We start from the raw sequence: 23,620 nt of genomic DNA, 5'->3' as shown, positions 1-23,620 counted from the left end.
CTTGGGAGCTGAAGCTCACTGTTTGCCAAGCATCTGTGATGTAGCCAAAACAATATTATAATTATATTTGAAATACAACAGCTTGCGATCACATCGTGTGCATCTCATATACAGGCTGAGACAGTGTTTTGAAAAATAAATGCTGCTTTTGGTGTTGCTTTTTGCATTGGCAAACTGGGGTATGCAGTAACACAAACATAATAGGGTAGGATGATACTAAGTCGTATAGATAAGCAAACTGCCCAGAGGTCCAAGATTACCCATTTTCTCATAGTCTGTGCTTTAATCTTTAGGGTGAATCATAATACATAAGTGAAGAACAACAAAGAATCTGAAAGGTTCCATGTGTGTACACATTTCTATATATATTTCTGAGCACTTCGGTTGCATAATTTTCCTATGTCGGACCACACTCTCTCTTTCCCTGTCTCTCTCTCTTTCCTTCCCTTGCTCTCTTTTTATTTCTCAGAAATACAAGGACAACTCATTTCAGTTAATTGCAGTGCTACGTCTTTTAACATGACCCACTTAAAAATGTAGACTGCGCCTTAGGGCTGACATCTACCCATGCCTCTTCCAAGCAGCTTCTACAATATCTCTTACAAATTAAACTAATTAGATATAGGGTCCCAAATCAAATATTTCTATATTTGGACACACAGTCTGTAAACCGCTTTAGAAAAGTTGAAGTATTGTTGTAACCATATTGTTTTAAATAATACCTGGGTGTCACAAACTCACATCAATGAAGGAAAGAGGGGAAACAAGTTTGTTTCTTGGTGTAACCCTAAATTTACACACTGGCAATTACTATTGAATTGGCTGTAGCAAAGTTGTGGAACTATTTATGGATGGAATCAAACCAGCCCCCCTATGTTTTTAGAGCAGGCGTACTAAGCTCTGTACCAATAGGATTAATTCGCTTTGATAGCTATCCCTAGAGTTGGGATCCTAAAAAAGTACCTGAAAATGTGTGCTTTTTTCATTCTTGAATTGGAATTTCAATTCTAGTTCTGAATTGACTGAATTAGATTGGAATTGTCACCTCAGCAATTATGATTGTCTTCATGATCTTGTCTGACTTGGAACCAGGAGGAGGACCTGCTGGGTAGTATATCAGACCTGCAGCAGGAGGTGTCCTGCAGAACCCACCGTATCACAGACCTGGACCACGAGATCCACTCCCTCAATGACACCATCAGCACCCTCACCAGAGAGCTGGAGCTCAAGGGCAAAGAGGTTCTCCGAGTCCGCAGCGAGGCCAACCAGCAGATCAGGTACTGATACCCATTAACTGGCGTCTATTTATAGTGACCCCTAAGGGAGCGAGGGAGTACCCAGGTCTTCCAAATCTCTCAGTATATGTGGACCCTCATGGTCTTAGAAATGCTAGATTGACATGAAAAATAGTATTATATTTTTCAAGAGCCCACATTATCATGTGAGGTGTGATTTACAGTTTTTTTCCCCCAATCACTTTGGTGCTTAAGTGGTATATTTTTAAAACTCTAAGCACAAAAATCTAAACAGATAATCAAAATGGCTCATAATTCACAATTCTAAGCACATTTTCAATTGAGTGAGTACAACAAACAAATTCACAAAGTAACTTGTTCACTGTACCAAATCACTATTTCAATTTGGATCTGCTTTTTTCAAAATGCAATATTCACTTTACTTTTGATATGATTTTCTTGTCATTTGTCAACAATACTGTTAACTATGACTTTATCAAACTGCTCAAAACTGATAACTACTGAACCAAAATTCTCTAGTGCCTAGTTAACACACACGCAGTGTACAAAACATTAGGAACACCTTCCTAATATTGAGTTGCACCCCTTTTGTACTCAGAACAGTCTCAATTTGTAAGACATGGACTCTACAAGGTGTTGAAAGCATTCCACAGGGATGCTGGCCCATGGTGACTCCAATGCTTCCTACTGTTGTGTCAAGTTGGCTAGATGTCCTTTGGGTGGTGGACCATTGTTGATACACACGGGAAACTGTTGAGCGTGAAAAACCCAGCAGCGTTGCAGTTCTTCAGACACACTCAAACCGGTGCACCTGGCACCTACTACCATACCCCGTTCAAAGTCACTTCAATGTGTTGTCTTGCCCATTCAGCCTCTGAATGGCACACATACACAATCCATGTCTCAATTGTCTCAAGGCTTAAAAGTCCTCCTTTAACCAGTCTCCTCCCCTTCATCTACACTGATTGAAGTGGATTTAACAGATGACATCAATAAGGGATCATGGCTTTGGTACTATTTTCAATATGTGGTACATTTTCATAACTCTTAGCACAAAACTCTAAACTGGTCACACTTGTAACACAGCCAGTCTTTCATTGAAAGACTGTCATTGTGCGTTAATTTGAATAGTAAACATCTCTCACCACACAACCATTGATTCGAAATATGTTTATTGTGTAATGTAATGAGAACATTGGTTTAATCACCAAAACACAATACAATGATATCTTTTCAATTTAGCCGTTTTAACTACCAGTTAATCCAATAGCAAACAATGCAAGATATGTGTTTCAAATAACCCTTAGATGTGCTGAAAGTATTATGCTACAGTACTGTAAATTGCAGTAGATTACACAGTTTTCACATTAGGCAATACAGTTACATTGTTTTTAAACATTCTAAAAACCTGTTTTTGCTTTGTCATTATGGGGCATTGTGTGTAGATTGATGAGGGGGAAAAATAATTTCATCATTTTTAGGCTGTAACGTAACAAAATGTGGAAAAAGGAAAGGGATTGAATACTTTCTGAATGCACTGTATGTACCCGGAGATAACTGAAGATCTCTATCTCTGGCATAATGCTATGCTCTGTGGCTAGAATGATTGACGTGATTGTGGCCATCCTACAGTATGACGTGTCCTACAGAGACTCTCAAGATATAAATAAAGTCCCATTTCTCAGGACATGGCAGGTGTATCTTTTGGAGGTGACTGACATACACATCCCTCTTTTTATTCCACTTGAATTCTACAACATCCACAACCAGTTATGCAGAGACTGTATTGCAGTTTGGATTTGGGGAAAGGTAGTGTTGTGTTTGGATAAATTCCATGATTAGATATGGGAAGAGAGGTAAAAATCTCACAGGAGTGAGTGCCTGTTATATAAATGCATTATTGTTATTTTTAGCTTGCTTTAATTATTTACTCATTATTGACTGTGTACAGAGACTCATTTTAACATAGTTTGGCTGCAGACTTAGTTTACATTCAGCCAAAGGGGATATGTGACTGACCTCTGTATCTCTTGCTCTGTGCCTCAGGGCTCATGAACAGGACCTGACAAAGAGACATGAGAGAGAGCTGGGGGAGCTGAGTGCTGTTCACCATAGAGAGACTCAGATCATGCTCTCAGACTTCAACAAAGCCCAGGAGCTACTGAAGGACAAGATCTCTGCCCTCCAGATACTGTAAGGGCACGTGTGTGTGTGTGTGTGTGTGTGTGTGTGTGTGTGTGTGTGTGTGTGTGTGTGTGTGAGAGAGCAATCAAAAACCAGGGATCTCACCTCAAATGTTATTTTTATCCGATGACGTGTGCTAGAATTTTAGGCCGGGTTTCTGTACAGCACTTTGAGATATCAGCTGATGTAAGAAGGACTATATAAATACATTTGATTTAGATCATTTTCAATGTGTGCGCCATCTAGATGCCATACAAGGTACTGTGTGGCGTCTACTTGGCAATTTGATACTTTTATGGTTACCTAATGCATATTTTATGTTTTGATGTGTCACCCTGGTCTAGATTGGAGGGGACAGAAGATAAGTTTCGGAACAGAGAGAGTCGTCATGAGGACCTACAGGTCATTGCTGAGCTCAAGGACATGGTTACAGAGCGAGAGGCCCTTGTCAAGAAACTGGTGGTGGGTGGTCAACTCAAGGGCGTAGGTTTCACTTGAACATTGGGGAGAAAATAAACAGCAAATTCACTGGTGACTTTAAATAAATTTGGTGAGGGGATACATTGACATTTCTACCATTCAATTAATCCTATTATAGTTGTATGCCATTACCCAATTCCATTTTTGCCCCTGACACAGTAGAATTCAGTAGAAAAGTAATTCTCAGGGAATGGGTGGTGGTTGGTCAACTAACAAGAAACCTTCACGGAACATAAAGTAATTACCATTTGGTTGGGCGCTGTTGTGGAAGTATGTTCCCTGGACATTATCTTTACATTATTGTGGTATTCCACGAGTAACTTTTGGGTCCTTTAATTTTGTCAAATATAACAATTTCACTTAATTTTAACATTCTGTCACACGTGTTATGCTAGATGGGCCCAGTTTTCCACCACAAAACACCAGAAAATGGCAAAAAGATTAGAACCAGCTCAACTGCTTTTACATCTTGATTTAGCTATTAGATGATCAATGTTTGTTTCGACAAAAATAATATTTTAAAGGAATACGAGAGTTCACGTTACAGGGTTGAATCCCAGCGGTTAGAGCGCTGTGACAGTAACCAAAAGGTTGCTTATTAGAATCCCTGAGCCGGCAAGGTGGAAAAACGTGCCATTCTGCCCTTGAGCAAGGCAGTTAACCCCCACAAAAACTGCTCCCCGGACACCGATAACCTGGACGTCGATTAAGGCAGCCCCCCGCACCTCTCTAATTCAGAGGGGTTGAGTTAAATGCAGAAGACACATTTCAGTTGAATGGATACAGTTATGGAACTGACTCGGTATCCCCTTCCCCTTAATGGTGAAATTGCCACGTCCGTTTGCGATACGCGTTTTTTCCCCCCTCGGACATCATTGAATCCCCCGTGATAGAAGATATGGACTGCAATTAATTTTACCATGCTGGGTGACGCTCCTCAGGTCGGCAACAATAACAACTATGGCGGCTAAACTTGAGTGACAAATGTAAATTAATTAAAAATCACATTAAATTAAGTAAAAATCTTCAGAATTTACTTTCCCAAAGCAACAAAGAACTAGGGCTTTACAATGATGGTGAAATATTGGGGTTAAGTGGATTAAAATATTCCTAGAAGTTGGAAACAGATAAAGAATAGCACTAAACCAGTGGCACAGATGAAACTGTCCAAGTAGTAGATACATCTCCTTCAAATGTTAATATTTGGTTTTGTTGACAACCAAAAACAATTCGATATCACTTTTGCAATACAGTAAGGCCACAATTTAATTTATAGCACAGCGTGTTGTACAGTCAACAATTCGGATTTTAAAGGCATTTTCCCTGACATTCATGGAGATCTCATTCACAGTAAATGCAATGGAAATTACCTTTAAATGTCAAGGGCGCTATAATGCCTATCAGATTGAGTCCCGGCCTAAATAGCAGTTAAAAATTAACATGTTGGATTCATGTCTCCAACTCAACCAAAACTCGAAGGTTAAAGAATAGGACCACGTGGGTGGCATAGATTGAACTATCCAATCAGTAGATACAGTACATCTCCTTCAAATGTTGATATGTGGTTTGTTGACAACCAAACAATTCAGTCTAACTTTTGCAATACAGTGAATACTAACTTGACGACAGGTCAACAAATAATGTGTTGGATTCACATCTCTAACGAGATGAATAGGATTAAGCACAAACTTTTCCCTGTTTACTTGAGTGGGTGGATATCTCATTGATCAAGGTCTCAACCAAATATTACCTAATTGTCCACAATGAAATACGTCCTGATAGGCCCTAAGTTGTATATACTGTTTCATAAACATGGTGGTTCGAGCTCTGAATGCTGATTTGATTGGCTGACAGCCGTGGTATGTCAGACCGTATACCACGGGTATGACAAAACAGATTTTTACTGCTCTACTTATGTTGATAACCAGTTTATAATCGCAATAAGGCACCTTGGGGTGTGTGGTATATGGCCAATATACCACGGTTAAGGCCTGTATCCAGGCACTCTGCGTTGCGTCGTGATTAAGAACAGCCCCTAGCCGTGGTATATTGGCCATATACCACACCCCCTCATGCCTTATTGCTTAAATAGTCAACTATAACAATAACTAGGTCCCTGGTTAGTCTGGAATGGTCTGGAAAAACAAATGTCCGTTGTCATGAATGGTCCTGAAATCATATATGACAGAATCTTTATAAATCTTTACTTGGCAGTTCTCACCCTCGTTCACTCCCCCGCATGGATTTAAAGCATGGTGTAAGAAAGACATACAGTTGAAGTCAGATGTTTACATACACTTAGGTTGGAGTCATTAAAACTAGTTTTTCAACCACTCCACAAATTTCTTATTAAACAAACTATAGTTTTTGCAAGTCAATTAGGACATCTACTTTGTGCATGACACAAGTAATTTATCCAACAAGTGTTTACAGACAGATTATTTAACTTATAATTCACTGGATCACAATTCCAGTGGGTCAGAAGTTTACATACACTAAGTTGACTGTGCCTTTAAACAGCTTGGAAAATTCCAGAAAATGATGGCTTAAGATGGCTTAAGAAGTTTTGATAGGCTAATTGACATCATTTGAGTCAATTGTAGGTGTTCCTATGGATGTATTTCAAGGCCTACCTTCGAACTCAGTGCCTCTTTGCTTGACATCATGGGAAAATCAAAAGAAATCAGAAAAAAAGACCTCAGAAAAAAAATTGTAGACCTCCACAGTCTGTTTCATCCCTGGGAGCAATTTCCAAACGCCTGAAGGTACCACGTTCATCTATACAAACAATAGTAAGCAAGTATAAACACGATGGACCACGCAGCTGTCATACCGCTCAGGAAGGAGATGCGTTCTGTCTCCTAGAGATGGACATACTTCGGTGCGAAATGTGCAATCCCAGAACAACAGCAAAGGACCTTGTGAAGATGCTGGAAGAAACAGGTACAAAAGTATCTATATCCACAGTAAAACGAGTCCTAAATCGACATAACCTGAAAGGCTGCTTAGCAAGGAAGAAGCCACTGCTCCAAAACCGCCATGAAAAAGCCAGACTACAGTTTGCAACTGCACATGGGTCAAAGGTCGTACTTTTTGGAGGAATGTCCTCTGGTCTGATATAAGAAAAATAGAACTGTTTGGCCATAATGACCATCGTTATGTTTGGAGGAAAAGGGGGGAGTCTTGCAAGCCGAAGAACACCATCCCAACCGTGAAGCACGGGGGTGGCAGCAACATGTTGTGGGGGTGCTTTGCTGCAGGAGGGACTGATGCACTTCACAAAATAGATGGCTTCATGAGGTAGGAAAATTGTGTGGTTGTATTGAAGCAACATCTCAAGACATCAGTCAGGAAGTTAAAGCTTGGTCGCAAATGGGTCTTCCAAATGGACAATGACCCCAAGCATACTTCCAAAGATGTGGCAAAATGGCTTAAGGACAACACAGTCAAGGTATTGGAGTGGCCATCACAAAGCCCTGACCTCAATCCTATAGAAAATTTGTGGGCAGAACTGAAAAAGCATGTGTGAGCAAGGAGGACTTCAAACATGACTCAGTTACACCAGCTCTGTCAGGAGGAATGGGCCAAAATTTACCCAACTTATTGTGGGAAGCTTGTGGAAGGCTACCCGAAATGTTTGACCGAAGTTCAACAATTTAATGACAATGCTACCAAATACGAATTGAGTGTATGTAAACTTCTGTCCCACTGGAAATGTGATGAGAGAAAAAAAAGCTGAAATTAATTCACTCTACTATTATTCTGACATTTCACATTCTTCAAATAAAGTTGTCATGCTAACTGACCTAAGACGGGGAATTTTTACTCAGATTACATGTCAGGAATTGTGAAAAACTGAGTTTAAATGATTTGGCTAAGGTATATGTGAACTTCTGACTTCAACTGTATCAAGCCCATGTACACACCTATCCAATGCTATTGAATCCATGAGGGAGAGTGAATGGGTGCGCACTTCATTGAGATAGGGAGAGAATTGGACTGCAGCTGTAGTTTCTGAACCTACCAGAAACATTTTGGGAACCAACTACGGATAGCACAAAAGCCTAAGAGGCTCCAACATGAACCCCCCAGCTAGCTCCATCACTATTTAAACAAATGCCCTCTCACTGACACTCAATGAGACCTTCAAACCATGAACAAGCACTGACATTCTTTGATTGTATGCCATGATTCATTGATTTTTTATTAACCCTTGTGATTTATTTCAATGTATGTAATGTCTGAATTCCATGCTTCAAGTACACATCAAACAGATATACCCACTCAGAATTTGTGGCCAAGATGTGACTATAGGATGTCTTGACTAAAGTTTTAGAATTTGAATATCTACCATCTAGCTACAAATCAGAGGGTATTGTTTTAAGTGTTTGCACCTGCTATGGTCATAAGGGAATAAAATAAACAAAAAAGACCACTGAAATAATTAAACTCTATTTAAGTTTATATATACAGTGGGGCAAAAACGTATTTAGTCAGCCACCAATTGTGCAAGTTCTCCCACTTACAAATATGAGAGGCCTGTAATTTTGATCATAGGTACACTTCAACTATGACAGACAAAATGAGAAAAAAAATCCAGAAAATCACATTGTAGGATTTGTAATTTATTTGCAAATTATGATGAAAAATAAGTATTTGGTGAATAACAAAAGTTTATCTCAATACTTTGTTATGTACCCTTTGTTGGCAATGACAGAGGTCAAACGTTTTCTGTAAGTCTTCACGAGGTTTTCACACACTGTTGCTGGTATTTTGGCCCATTCCTCCATGCAGATCTCCTCTAGAGCAGTGATGTTTTGGGGCTGTTGCTGGGCAACACACACTTTCAACTCCCTCCAAAGATTTTCTATGGGATTGAGATCTGGAGACTGGCTAGGCCACTCCAGGACCTTGAAATGCTTCTTACGAAGCCACTCCTTCATTGCCCGGGCGGTGTGTTTAGGATCATGCTGATAGACCCAGCCATGTTTCATATTCAATGCCCTTGCTGATGGAAGGAGGTTTTCACTCAAAATCTCACGATACATGGCCCCATTCATTCTTTCCTTTACACGGATCAGTTGTCCTGGTCCCTTTGCAGAAAAACAGCCCCAAAGCATGATGTTTCCACGCCCATGTTTCACAGTAGGTATGGTGTTATTTGGATGCAACTCAGCATTCTTTGTCCTCCAAACACGACGAGTTTAGTTTTTACCAAAAAGTTATATTTTGGTTTCATCTGACCATATGACATTCTCCCAATCTTCTTCTGGATCATCCAAATGCTCTCTAGCAAACTTCAGACGGGCCTGGACATGTACTGGCTTATGCAGGGGGACACGTCTGGCACTGCAGGATTTGAGTCCCTGGCGGCGTAGTGTGTTACTGATGGTAGGCTTTGTTACTTTGGTGCCAGCTCTCTGCAGGTCATTCACTAGGTCCCCCCGTGTGGTTCTGGGATTTTTGCTCACTGTTCTTGTGATCATTTTGACCCCACGGGGTGAGATCTTGCGTGGAGCCCCAGATCGAGGGAGATTATCAGTGGTCTTGTATGTCTTCCATTTCCTAATAATTGCTCCCACAGTTGATTTCTTCAAACCAAGCTGCTTACCTATTGCAGATTCAGCCTTCCCAGCCTGGTGCAGGTCTACAATTTTGTTTCTGGTGTCCTTTGACAGCTCTTTGGTCTTGGCCATAGTGGAGTTTGGATTGTGACCGTTTGAGGTTGTGGACAGGTGTCTTTTATACTGATAACAAGTTCAAACAGGTGCCATTAAGACAGGTAATGAGTGGAGGACAGAGGAGCCTCTTAAAGAAGAAGTTACAGGTCTGTGAGAGCCAGAAATCTTGCTTGTTTGTAGGTGACCAAATACTTATTTTCCACCATAATTTACAAATAAATTCATTAAAAATCCTACAATGTGATTTTCTGGATTTTTTTTCCTCATTTTGTCTGTCATAGTTGAAGTGTACCTATGATGAAACTTACAGGCCTCTCTCATCTTTTTAAGTGGGAGTACTTGCACAATTGGTGGCTGACTAAATACTTTTTTTTTGCCCCACTGTACCTTACCTTAAGATTTCCTCCTTTTAGTGGCCTCTATTTTACCTTCTTACAACTTCTAACGATTTTACCAACATTCCAACTTCAAGGTTTTATTCCCTGTGAATGATACAACACATTGTACTGATGCAAACACTTAAGGGCCCTAACTCAATTCAAGCAGTTGCAGATAAAGGAAATCCTCCCTGAGGGTTAACTCAGAGTGTTAACACTGTATTTGAATGATAGGTGTGGCATGGATTCCTGTCAAGATCCAATACATCCTGTGCCAGAGGAACAGCTTTACCATAAAATACAGCAGAAATATTCTAAGTGAACCTACAGTTGGCATTTATTTTATTGACTTAAATTGGGACATTAGTGTGGCTCTGAGTGTGGTCCCATTCTATCCATGTCAGTCCTCTGAGTCACATGTTGAATTTGATTTATTTGGGTATGAAATAATACAACCAGATGTCCATTGGTTCCCTACTTCAAAGCAGTAATTTAAACACTTGTTTCCAAAGTGGTCCTTCTGTTACAGACATGAACTGACCAGTCTTTCCTGTTTTTTTTGTAGGATGACAAGAAGTTCTATCAGCTGGAGCTGGTCAACAGAGAGACTGGCTTCAACAAAGTGTTCAACACCAGTCCTAATGTTGGAGTCATTAACCCTCTCATCAAGGTTAGTTATCCATTGAACACCTGCTCAGTTTATACTAATTCAATTAGAATCACCTATATTCTGATCAACAATATACTGATTGAATCTGGTAAGGATACGTTTTTTGCTTTAAGGTTGATATTTAATATAACGTACATAGGTACATAGTATACAGTCATGTCCAAAATTATTGGCACCCTCGATAAAAATGAACAAAAAATACCTATATTGTATGTATATAAAAAAAGGGGGGTTAGATTATATTATTTTATACTAATACAATTGCTTAGAGAATTTTTATTTTTGTTCTCTCAAAAAGATAGGGGTCCAAATTATTGGCGCCCCTTTTCAGTAATCCGGCACGCTCCACTTGCAAGGATAACGGCACTGATCTTTTTTTATAACTTGTTCCAGGAAACTAAGCAGATGGTTCCCGTCACTACTTCACAAGAGTCATTTGATCATATATATATATATATATATATATATATATATACACACTGCTCAAAAAATAAAGGGAACACTTAAACAACACAATGTAACTCCAAGTCAATCACACTTCTGTGAAATCAAACTGTCCACTTAGGAAGCAACACTGATTGACAATAAATTTCACATGCTGTTGTGCAAATGGAATAGACAACAGGTGGAAATTATAGGCAAATAGCAAGACACACCCAATAAAGGAGTGGTTCTGCAGGTGGGGACCACAGACCACTTCTCAGTTCCTATGCTTCCTGGCTGATGTTTTGGTCACTTTTGAATGCTGGCGGTGCTTTCACTCTAGTGGTAGCATGAGACGGAGTCTACAACCCACACAAGTGGCTCAGGTAGGGCAGCTCATCCAGGATGGCACATCAATGCGAGCTGTGGCAAGAAGGTTTGCTGTGTCTGTCAGCGTAGTGTCCAGAGCATGGTGGCGCTACCAGGAGACAGGCCAGTACATCAGGAGACGTGGAGGAGGCCGTAGGAGGGCAACAACCCAGCAGCAAGACCGCTACCTCCGCCTTTGTGCAAGGAGGAGCAGGAGGAGCACTGCCAGAGCCCTGCAAAATGACCTCCAGCAGGCCACAAATGTGCATGTGTCTGCTCAAAAGGTCAGAAACAGACTCCATGAGGGTGGTATGAGGGCCCGAAGTCCACCGGTGGGGGTTTTGCTTTACAGCCCAACACCGTGCAGGACGTTTTTCATTTGCCAGAGAACACCAAGATTGGCAAATTCGCCACTGGCGTCCTGTGCTCTTCACAGATGAAAGCAGGTTCACACTGAGCACATGTGACAGTCTGGAGACACCGTGGAGAACGTTCTGCTGCCTGCAACATCCTCCAGCATGACCGGTTTGGCGGTGGGTCAGTCATGGTGTGGGGTGGCATTTCTTTGGGGTCCGCACAGCCCTCCATGTGCTCGCCAGAGGTAGCCTGACTGCCATTAGGTACCGAGATGAGATCCTCAGACTCCTTGTGAGACCATATGCTGGTGCGGTTGGCCCTGGGTTCCTCCTAATGCAAGACAATGCTAGACCTCATGTGGCTGGAGTGTGTCAGCAGTTCCTGCAAGAGGAAGGCATTGATGCTATGGACTGGCCCGCCCGTTCCCCAGACCTGAATCCAATTGAGCACATCTGGGACATCATGTCTCGCTCCATCCTCCAACGCCACGTTGCACCACAGACTGTCCAGGAGTTGGCAGATGCTTTAGTCCAGGTCTGGGAGGAGATCCCTCAGGAGACCATCCGTCACCTCATCAGGAGCATGCCCAGGCGTTGTAGGGAGGTCATACAGGCATGTGGAGGCCACACACACTACTGAGCCTCATTTTGACTTGTTTTAAGGACATTACATCAAAGTTGGATCAGCCTGTAGTGTGGTTTTCCACTTTAATTTTGAGTGTGACTCCAAATCCAGACCTCCATGGGTTGATAAATTTGATTTCCATTGATAATTTTTGTGTGATTTTGTTGTCAGCACATTCAACTATGTAAAGAATAAAGTATTTAATAAGAATATTTAATTCATTCAGATCTAGGATGTGTTATTTTAGTGTTCCCTTTATTTTTTTGAGCAGTGTGTTTTTATATATATATATATATATATATATATATATATATATATATATATATATATATATATATATATTGTTTTGGCAGAAATACCTTCTGGAACAGGTGAAGTTTATTGTGCCTTAATAACAAACTTCTATGCCATCTGTAAATATGAATGAAAATGTTAAATTACAAGCCTTATTTGGTTTAGCCACGGAAAAAGAAGGGGGAACCTTCCCTAGCTATGATTGGCTGAGATAATGGTTGGGCTGGACATGCCGAGAGATCAGTTCGGATTGGTCTGCCATGTATCACGCTTCTGTCTATAACATGAGCTGCTCAGTATGTGTAGGAAATCCTTTCTAACACAGCTTTTTTTGAAAGATATCACGAAGAACTGCAAAAGTGTTGCAAAGGTGCTCCACTTTTTAGAGGACCGAGTTTTGAAATCAGTGGAATGCCCGGTGGAAACGGAGTATGATAGCTAAGGCGATGGAGAAAATGCAGGCGTTTGTATCCAAATCCAGATGATATCTTCAAACTAAGGGCATTCATGGAATATGTGACAGAGAGGGAGAAGTGTTCATCCATGTGTACGGGTAGGAGAGTCTAGCTAGCTACATTTTCTGATATACATTTGTAATTTTGTCAAAGTTGTTTTCTTTGCAACTTAAAGCGTACTGTTAGCGACCTAGCTAATGTTAGCTGGCTGGCTGGCTCGCTAGCTGACATTACATGTATGATCCGTGTAGTAATATGGTTCGTATCTCAGAGCCATTTGCACTGCTAGTTATAGCCTAATGTTAGCTAGCTAGCTAGCTAACATTGAACCTACTTGGTTAGTGTTAGCTACTTGTAGATTCATGCAGGGTAGTAACGTTATGAGTTGGAATTATGGTTAATTGTTGTGCCAGCTAACTACATGTCTAAACAAAAGACTCCACTATACAAGTAACCATTTCACTGTACTGTTTACACCTTGTGTAATTCTGTGCATGTGACATATAACTTAGATTTTAATTGATATAGTGTAATGTAACGAACAACATGACCTGCACCAAAGTCAAATTAAGATATAACGTTTGGCCAACGAGACAGTGTCCAAGTTCTAACATTTTCCGGTAGAATGATCTGCTTTTATTTCGTCACACAACCGTAAGCTATATTTTACAACTGTATAGACATGTCGATAGATGTAGTATCAACCAGCCTTTAGTCTTGAAATCTTTGGTTGTTTAGTACACTACCGTACTCACTCTGTTTAGCACATGGCCTCACATGTGAATCCTTAAAGAGATGTGTGGGGCTAAGGCTTAAGAGGGTGTGAACGATGCTGAATGGGTGTAGACAAAGAAGAGGTCTCCAGTAGATGTACCGAAACATTTAAGTGCCATTTTCTCAAAAGTGGAGTTACAAGTTTATCGACTTTCAATGAAAAATTACTTTCCCATTGTTCCTCAATTGTAGTGTAATATATACAGTTTTCTAGCTCTGAGTCTCTACTTTTATCCAATGTAAAAAAATGTCCTGGTACTGGGTAAAGTTCATGATGCCATTGACCTTAACATGGTCCCAGAACCAGTGGAAGCAAAACAGCCCCATCACATCAGACACACCACCATATTTGGTAACACTTTACATTAAGTTGCCACTATTACTATGTAAGTAACACAGTAATAACTGTGTAAACAACATAGTAGTACATCGATTTTACTATGTAACTACATGGTAATGGGGTTGTTGCGGAATCAGTTATTGGACAATTGGAACTAGGATTGTGTACTTACACATTCACTTGCTTAACGTTATCCCACATGTGTAACTACTGATATTATTACATCCTGTTCCACTATGTAACTAATGTGATTACAAATTTGAAAGTCACCTGTGAATTACCATGTCAATAAATCAAACCAAAATATGACCTTGTTATATGTAACCACAAGCTGCCACTACCATTGAATCCACATGTAATGCCAGGGTTGATAAAAAGGCTAGTACCTGGTAACAACAATTGTAACAAGGAACATCCTTCCATTAACCTTTTACTGCAGAGGGCTAAATCAGGGTCACACAGAGCCGGCTTAATTAAAGAAGACACCTATACCATATCAGATATTAAAGAGAGTTAAAATGTATTGAATTTTGAGTTTGCATCACAATATTACACTTTATATACATCACAGAAGACTGAAACATAACAACTAGTATGTTTATTGACCTGTACACTGAGGTGGGTCAATAATTCCCTCAAGTGATTCCCCAACATCTTGTCAACATGTGCTCTGAAAATGGAGTAGATATCTTATACCAATCTATCTTTATAGAATTGTATCCATAACAAGGCCTAGGTGTCCCCTAGTGTCCAGTATTCTCTCCAAAATGAAAAGTCTTTATTTTCATTTTGCCATAAAAGGCCCCAGCTCACTCAACTACCCCTCCGACCTCTCCAACAGCCAGAAGGAATGATAAGGATCTGGCTCCACTGAACTGACCAATCAGGAGTTAGGAGGCTTGGCTGTTTCAAGTTTTAATGTCACGTGACATGACTATCGCTAATGTGACTGTTATTTATCATTCAATTAACTGTTTAATTGTTACTCGATTAAAGAAATCATGGAACAACTAACTCATTTGAAATTTGGGGCAGCACGGGAAAAGTTGTTTCATGAGTTACCCTCTCCCGAATTAAACTCTTGGAAGATGTATAGATATATATCTAGATAACAGTCACGTATGAATTATTATGACCTCATATCAGTCTCATTTTGAACTTCACATACTCCTTTATATCTGCAAGAACTCTAACCTTATTGGTCATCTATGAACGTTTGAACATCTTGGCCATGTACTGTTATAATCTCCACCCAGGCACAGCCAGAGAAGGACTGGCCACCCCTCAGAGCCTGGTTCCTCCCCAGGTGTCTTCCTAGGTTCCTGCCTTTCTTGGGAATTTTTCCTAGCCGCATTGCTTACTGTTTGGGGTTTTAGGCTGGGTTTCTATATAGCACTTTGTGACATCGGCTGATGTAAAAAGGGCTTTATGAATAAATTTGATTGATTGATTTTTTAAAATATTTGTATTTTATTTCACCTTTATTTAACCAGGTAGGCTAGTTGAGAACAAGTTCTCATTTGCAACTGCGACCTGGCCAAGATAAAGCATAGCAGTGTGAACAGACAACACAGAGTTACACATGGAGTAAACAATTAACAAGTCAATAACACAGTAGAAAAAAAGGGGGAGTCTATATACATTGTGTGCAAAAGGCATGAGGAGGTAGGCGAATAATTACAATTTTGCAGATTAACACTGGAGTGATAAATGATCAGATGGACATGTACAGGTAGAGATATTGGTGTGCAAAAGAGCAGAAAAGTAAATAAATAAAAACAGGATGAGGTAGGTGAAAATGGGTGGGCTATTTACCAATAGACTATGTACAGCTGCAGCGATCGGTTAGCTGCTCAGATAGCAGATGTTTGAAGTTGGTGAGGGAAATAAAAGTCTCCAACTTCAGCGATTTTTGCAATTCGTTCCAGTCACAGGCAGCAGAGTACTGGAACGAAAGGCGGCCAAATGAGGTGTTGGCTTTAGGGATGATCAGTGAGATACACCTGCTGGAGCGCGTGCTACGGATGGGTGTTGCCATCGTGACCAGTGAACTGAGATAAGGCGGAGCTTTACCTAGCATGGACTTGTAGATGACCTGGAGCCAGTGGGTCTGGCGACAAATATGTAGCGAGGGCCAGCCGACTAGAGCATACAAGTCGCAGTGGTGGGTGGTATAAGGTGCTTTAGTGACAAAACGGATGGCACTGTGATAAACTGCATCCAGTTTGCTGAGTAGAGTGTTGGAAGCAATTTTGTAGATGACATCGCCAAAGTCGAGGATCGGTAGGATAGTCCGTTTTACGAGGTTATGTTAGGCAGCATGAGTGAAGAATGCTTTGTTGTGAAATAGGAAGCTGATTCTGGATTTGATTTTCAATTGGAGATGCTTAATGTGAGTCTGGAAGGAGAGTTTACAGTCTACCCAGACACCTAGGTATCTGTAGTTGTCCACATATTCTAAGTCAGAACCGTCCAGAGTAGTGATGCTGGACGGGTGGGCAGGTGTGGGCAGCAATCGGTTGAAGTGCATGCATTTAGTTTTACTTACATTTAAGAGCAGTTGGAGGCCACGGAAGGAGAGTTGTATGGCATTGAAGCTCGTCTGGAGGTTAGTTAACACAGTGTCCAAAGATGTGTTGGGTCGTTGTCCATATTTTCAAGCACGGTGGTGGCTGCATCATGTTATGGGTATACTTGTCATCGGCAAGAACTAGGGAGGTTTTTTTAATAAAAATAAACTGAATAGAGCTTAGCACAGGCAAAATTCTAGCGAAAAACCAGGTTGTCTGCTTTCCACCACTGGGAGACAAATTAATCTTTCAGCAGAAATATTATCTAAAACACAAGGATGACATTGCTTACCAAGGTGGCATTGAATGTTCCCGAGTTGCCTAGTTACGGTTTTGACTTTAAATGGCTGTCTAGCAACAACCAAATAGACAGAGCTTGAAGAATTTAAAAAATAATAATTGTACAATCCAGGTGTGCAAAGCTCTTAGAGACAAACCCAGAAAGACTCACAGCTGTGATCGCTGCCAAAGGTGATTCTAGTTGTGAATATTTATATAAATGAGATATTTCTGTATTTTAATTTCAGTAACGTTGCAAAGTTTTCAAAAAACATGTTTTGACTTTGGTGTATTGTGTGTAGAGGGGTAAGAATATTTTTTTTTATATGCATTTTTTAATTCAGTAACACAATAAAATATGGAGAAAGTCAAGGGGTTTCAATACTTTCTGAAGGCACTGTACATAACCAAAGCTTCAATTAGTGCTGAGCGATTTGTGCCTTTTGAGGTCAATTATTATTTTATTAAATGTACTATGCATTATGTGGGTTAAATCCTGTAACAGCACAGAATGAAACAAATAATAAAATGTCCATGATGGGAATATTGGGTTGTTAAAATGTTTTTATTTTTTATAGAAATAAATGTCGGACACAAAGAAAAGGCAGTGCCACACGTCATATTTAGAATTCACTCACTACTCTAATAGCTATTGTTAAGAGGGAATGCTGTCTGGCTTTGATTCGCACCATCACTGAGAAATAAGAAATTACATTTTGAAAATACTTAAGGACAATATTGTGGAAAGGTGAAGTAACTGATTTTTGGATCAAGAGAGCCAAAGGGTTTGAGGCAATGCACTTTTAGTGTTATGAAGACTATATGCAGCCTCTTTATATAGCTGCATTTGCATTCTGGAATGTACTGTATGTTGAGTGTGTTCATTAAACTCTGTGTTGGCTCTTTGAAACCTTTTGTTGTTGTGTTTGGCATTGTGTAACTGCTGTCATTTCAACCTTCTTATGCAGCCTTCCTGAGACTGACAAGGCAACCATGGAACCAAACGAATCGGAGGAACAAAAGGAGCTTGTTCGCCCAATACTTTACTTTCTGACTCTCACTGAAGGAGCCCACCCAAGAGCATGTGAAAAAGAATAACATTAACACACCATGACTCTCTGTTCATTCATACACTGTGAAACTGTCCGGTTTGTTATTTTGTTTGTTTGAATAACAATAATTATGTTGGATATGGACTATTATGCAATTTCTGCATTGGTGCAGATGTGTTTTCTTTTTTCAGTATCATATTTATGGGGCCACTGTATGTATGGTTGGGGTCAATTCCATTTAACTTCCGGTCTGTCCAGGAGATTAATTGAAATTAAATTCACAAATTCAAATATCCCAATGGAAAACGATAGGCACTTTTCAATTTGATGTGTTCAGTTAAAGGACTGACTGAAAATGTAATTGCCCCCAATCTTGACTGTTTTGTGTCTGTTAAAACTGCATTAACCAGTCAAGGTCGACCTGAACTGTTCAATACAAATGATGTCTTGCCAGTTTTGAAATAAATAGCACAATATATCTATATTTATATTATACCTCTGTGTATGAAATAAACATATAAAATCAATTGTGAGATTTACTTGAGATTAATATTTTACCATAATGGCCTTGTTGCCGTTAAGGAACATTTGGGTACTATATACACTTCTATGATGTTTGTCCTTTCATTTTCTGTGCGTGTTTGCGTGCGTATACAAGTGACAACAGAGCTCAGTGAGGACTTCTCAGCAGTGATGCCAATTTAGCAATTTTGTTGCTAGATTTAGAAACTTTTCAGACTACCCTGGCAAAGTTTTTAGCAACTTTAAAAAATGTATTTTGAACTTTTAGCAACTTTTGAAAAGTGACTCAAATGCTAAAATGCACGCATTTTCCCTCTAAATGACAAAAACGATTATCTCGGTCACACACTCAGTCACAACACACATGCCTGGCTGTGAAAGTGACGTCAGCAGCAGGCGCTTAGCTCGTGCACAGGAAGCAGCAGGTCAGTGTAACAGTACTCTTCTTGCGTTGTGTACAATCAGTCATCGACACGGAACTCCAACATGTAGTCATGTAGATTTATTCTGATAGGAACAGCACAAAATTGCACGTCATGCAATGCACGGCTCACCATCCAACTCTGCACTCACGCACTGTACAAAATATATGAACCCCCCCACCAGACACAGTAAGTTGCTAGCTAGTACTGGCGGGAATTCTTTACAACAAAATGCACAACAAATATTCTCCAAAAACCGCTGCATCTTATGTGTGATGTTCGAATAACATTTACAAACAATTTGATATAAATTGTACATTTAAATCATCACTTGAGAGTATAAAAATCACTTTTGATGTACAATGCATTGCAACCAACAACTTACCGCTGGTTTGGTGCTTGTTCACTGGGACGATTCTAACTGGAACATCCCCCCTCGTAAGCAAGCTACGCAAACCAGCCAATAAGATGCCATGTTGTGTAGGTGAAGGCAAGACAAACTCAAACCAAAAACCCATTGGCTTAACAATAAAGTGGCAAGGGGAATCACCAATAATACCCTGTTACACTCCCCCCTAGTCAGTTAGTCATAATAAAAATACAAAATGACACTGTGCAAACATACCAGATACAGAGACACTCAACATATGTACAGAATAATCCAGAGAAAAAATATATATAGATACTACCTAATAGAGAAAACTAAAAGGTAAAGCTGTGTATATCAAGGATGCAGACCCTGCTTTAAATCAGTCACTAAATATTCCAGTCATTAGACTATTCTCCTTGAAAATTAGAGTGAAAAGCGGTTGATCAATCCCCTTAGCCCTCATAGGTAAACATGCCTGTCACATGTTAAGTACACTCAGTGACTTTAAAACATCCAAGTAATAAAATAAACCACCATAAGAGACTTTATCATATGTCACATTACCATCCTGCAACCTCTAATCATGGTCACAATGATGTAAAAGCAAAAAAAATAAAAGGTCAATACCATTGACCCTCTATTCACATATTTAACCCTCAAGAGCTAACTTTCTGCTGATTCATAATCTCAATCAGTCTTGACACTGGTTTAAATAGCCCTCCTGCACTTGACCTAATACGACCCCTCGCGACAACCTTCAACTGCATAAGGGGTAACAGTGTTGTGTACTGTTGCAATAGTGTGTCCGTCAACACAGTCAGTACGTAACTGATCAGGTAAGGAATGGTCCGCCTTTGGTAGGTCAGTACGGATATCGTAAGCAGACTGGTCAATTAGCTCACTACACTGTTACAGTCTCGGTCAGATTCTTGAAGACTCTCTGATCGAGGCAGATCTTCCAGCTGCAGTATATCATCCACGGAATCCAAAGGTGGAATATCCTGAGCATCCAAGGATCGCACATCACCCTCCAGGCTTGTGTCACGTGTTCCTTCAGAAGACAACTCTGACACCCACACTCTGGTTCTGTACTCAGCACCGTCATCCACTGCAGTGTCCATGGCAGCTGAGACCACAAGGCTGTCATTCATGTCCTCAGACTCTGTTAATCCAGACATGTCTGTTCCCTCCTCAACAGCAGCATGGGGAAGAGGAAGAAAGTTGACTGGCATTATCAGGTTGCGATGTACCGTCTTCTCCCGTCCAGTGGAGCTGTTCTGAATCTTAAAAGTGTGACTGTCAGCATTCAATCCAGTGACAAGGTAGACAGTATCCTCCCAACGGTCAGCGAGCTTCCGCTTTCCCCTCTCCACCTTGTTAGCCAGCAATACTAGATCCCCAATCTCCACTGGTGCTCCTCTGACTCTTCTGTCATAAAGGTCAGCATGCCTCTTCAACTGCTTCGCTGCAGATGCCTGTGCTGCATTCATGGCTTCTTTCAGATCTCTCCTCAAAGACTGAACAAACTGGTCATAGTCGACAACTTCTGGGTTCTCTATGACAGAGCCAAAGACTATGTCAACAGGCAGTCTTGGCATCCTCCCAAACATTAGCAGGAAAGGGGCAAAGCCTGTGGTCTCGTGGATTGTACAATTGTATGCAAACGTAAGGGACTTTAGCGCCTGAGGCCATCTGTGCTTTGCTCTCGTTGGCAGGGCCCGGATCATGTTTCCCAAAGTCCTATTCATCCTTTCGCAGGACCCGTTCCCCATCGGATGGTACGACGTGGTGTGAGACTTCTGAACGCCTGCAACACTCAACAGTTCGGCTATTAAAGCGCTCTCAAAGTTGGCTCCCTGGTCTGAGTGTATACGGCGAGGCATCCCGTAGACACAGAAATAGTTGTTCCACAACTGATGAGCTACTGACTTAGCAGACTGGTTCGGACACAAGAAGGCATGAGCCAATTTGGTAAAGTGGTCAGTAACAACGAGCACATCCAAGGACTTGTTTGAAGAATCTTCTGCAGACCAGAAGTCTATGCACACTAGTTCAAGAGGCTCAGTTGTTATTATGCTCTCAAGAGGAGCTCTTGCCTCTGGATCAGGAGTCTTGCTCACCACGCATCTCCTGCAGCACTTCACATAAGCTTTTACCTCCCTCTCCAGACCATGCCAGAAGAACCTCTGTCTTGTCAGGTAGACTGTTCTCTGTTGGCCCTGGTGGCCAGCTTCATCATGGACACCCTTCAACACCATTGCTTTCATGGAGGCTGGAACCACATACAGATACATTTTCCTCTTTGGAACCACATTCTTCGAAACACGATACAGTACACCCATCTTCATGGTCAACTTGTCCCAACTTCTGAGAAGACACAAAACCTCAACACTCTCATGGGCACGCTCTCTCCGGGATGGTCTTCTCCCCCTCTCCACAAAGAAGATGACTTTGCTGATCAGGTTGTCATCACGCTGCTTACTCATCAGTAGGTTGTGTGGCAGAACATCGACATCGGTCTGCTCTGATGGCATAACAGCCTGTGGGAGCTGTGGCAACAGCAGTGCATGTCAGCCCACTTCACCCACCCAGCACCTGTGTGAATGAAGAACAGCTGCAAATTCATGTCTTGATAAAGCACCAGATGGGGGGTCAACAGTAGCCTGACAGCTAATGACCACTTCGTTGGAGTCAGAGTGCGCCAAATACAACAGGTAACAGGTAGACCTTACAGTGAAATGCTTACTTACAGGCTCTAACCAATAGTGCAAAAAGGGTGCTAGGTGAACAATAGGTAAGTAAAAAAATAAAACATCAGTATATATATAGCCTGTCTTTTTACAACAGCAAAAAGTATACAGTAGCGAGGCTATAAAAGTAGCGAGACTACATACAGACACCAGTTAGTCAGGCTGATTGAGGAGGTATGTACATGTAGATATGGTTAAAGTGTGCATATATGCATATATGATGAACAGAGAGTAGCAGTAGCGTAAAAGAGGGGTTGGCGGGTGGTGGGTGGCAGGACACAATGCAGATAGCCCGGTTAGCCAATGTATTGTCTGTGAGTATAACAGAACTGATATTGCAGGCGACAGCCTGAGAAAAATCTAATCCGGAAGTGCCTCATGTTTTGAAACCACTGCGTTCCAATACGTCCCTATTGAGCAGTGAATAGGCTATCAACCAGATTACTTTTTCTCCGTATTCCGCAAGGTGTCTACAGCATTGTGACATAGTTTTACGCATTTATGTTGAAGAATACCCGTAAGTGGCTACATTGCGCAAGTGGTCACCTGATGCTCTCAGAGTGATTCTCGTGTAAAATACAGAGGTAGCCATTATACCAATCGGGAAAGAAAGAGAGGGTCCAGATTGTCTAGCCCAGCTGATTTGTAGGGATCCAGATTTTGTAGCTCTTTCAGAACATCAGCTGTCTGAATTTGGGTGAAGGAGCAGGGGGGGCTTGGGCAAGTTGCTGCAGGGGTGCAGAGCTGTTGGCTGGGGTATGGGTCGCTAGATGGAAAGCATGGCCAGCCGTAGAAAAATGCTTTTTGAAATGATCGATTATCGTAGATTTATTGTTGGTGACAGTGTTTCCTAGCCTCAGTGCATTGGGCAGCTGGGAGGAGGTGCTCCTTCTCTCCATGGACTTTACAGTGTCCCAAACCTTTTTGGAATTAGTGCTACAGGATGCACATTTCTGTTTTAAAAAGCTAGCCTTAGTTTTCCTAACTGACTGTGTATATTGGTTCCTGGCTTCCCTGAAAAGTTGCATATTGCAGGGGCTATTTGATGCTAATGCAGAATATTTTTGTGCTGGTCAAGGGCAGTCAAGTCTGGGGTAAACCAAGGGGTATATCTTTTCTTAGTTCTACATTTTTTGAATGGGGCATGCTTATTTAAGATAGTGAGGAGAGCACTTTTAAAAAGCAACCAGGCATCCTCTACTGATGGGATGAGGTCAATATCCTTTCAGGATATTAAGAATGATATGGTGACCAAAGATTATCAGAGGGATTTTCAGGCTAAATTTATGTGAAATCCATTTCAACAACAGCTGAGAAGTGATGCGATACCATTTTTTTCCTTCACAGCAAAACAGAATATAGTCAATTAAA

General features: G+C 40.9%; 1 protein-coding gene across 3 annotated transcripts in view; it reads left to right on the top strand.

Annotated features, from left to right (window-relative positions):
• fam184aa (family with sequence similarity 184 member Aa) overlaps window positions 1–18,718 on the top strand; it is an 87,064-nt gene extending 68,346 nt beyond the window's left edge. For 2 of the 3 annotated variants that reach the window (XM_042330736.1, XM_042330734.1), the window contains exons 13-17: window positions 1,093–1,277; window positions 3,303–3,449; window positions 3,785–3,923; window positions 10,544–10,648; window positions 18,102–18,718. In XM_042330736.1, the coding sequence (XP_042186670.1) occupies window positions 1,093–1,277; window positions 3,303–3,449; window positions 3,785–3,923; window positions 10,544–10,648; window positions 18,102–18,110 (585 nt within the window). In that variant the 3' untranslated portion in view covers window positions 18,111–18,718. The remainder of the gene's footprint in view (window positions 1–1,092; window positions 1,278–3,302; window positions 3,450–3,784; window positions 3,924–10,543; window positions 10,649–18,101) is intronic. The other variant, XM_042330735.1, reaches the window with a different exon arrangement.
• The last annotated feature ends 4,902 nt before the right edge of the window (window positions 18,719–23,620 follow it).

This window comes from Oncorhynchus tshawytscha, linkage group LG12, assembly GCF_018296145.1.
Source record: "Oncorhynchus tshawytscha isolate Ot180627B linkage group LG12, Otsh_v2.0, whole genome shotgun sequence".
Taxonomy (NCBI): domain Eukaryota; kingdom Metazoa; phylum Chordata; class Actinopteri; order Salmoniformes; family Salmonidae; genus Oncorhynchus; species Oncorhynchus tshawytscha.
The sequence above is the reverse complement of the archived record's forward strand: the minus strand, read 5'-3'. Positions and strand labels throughout refer to the sequence as shown.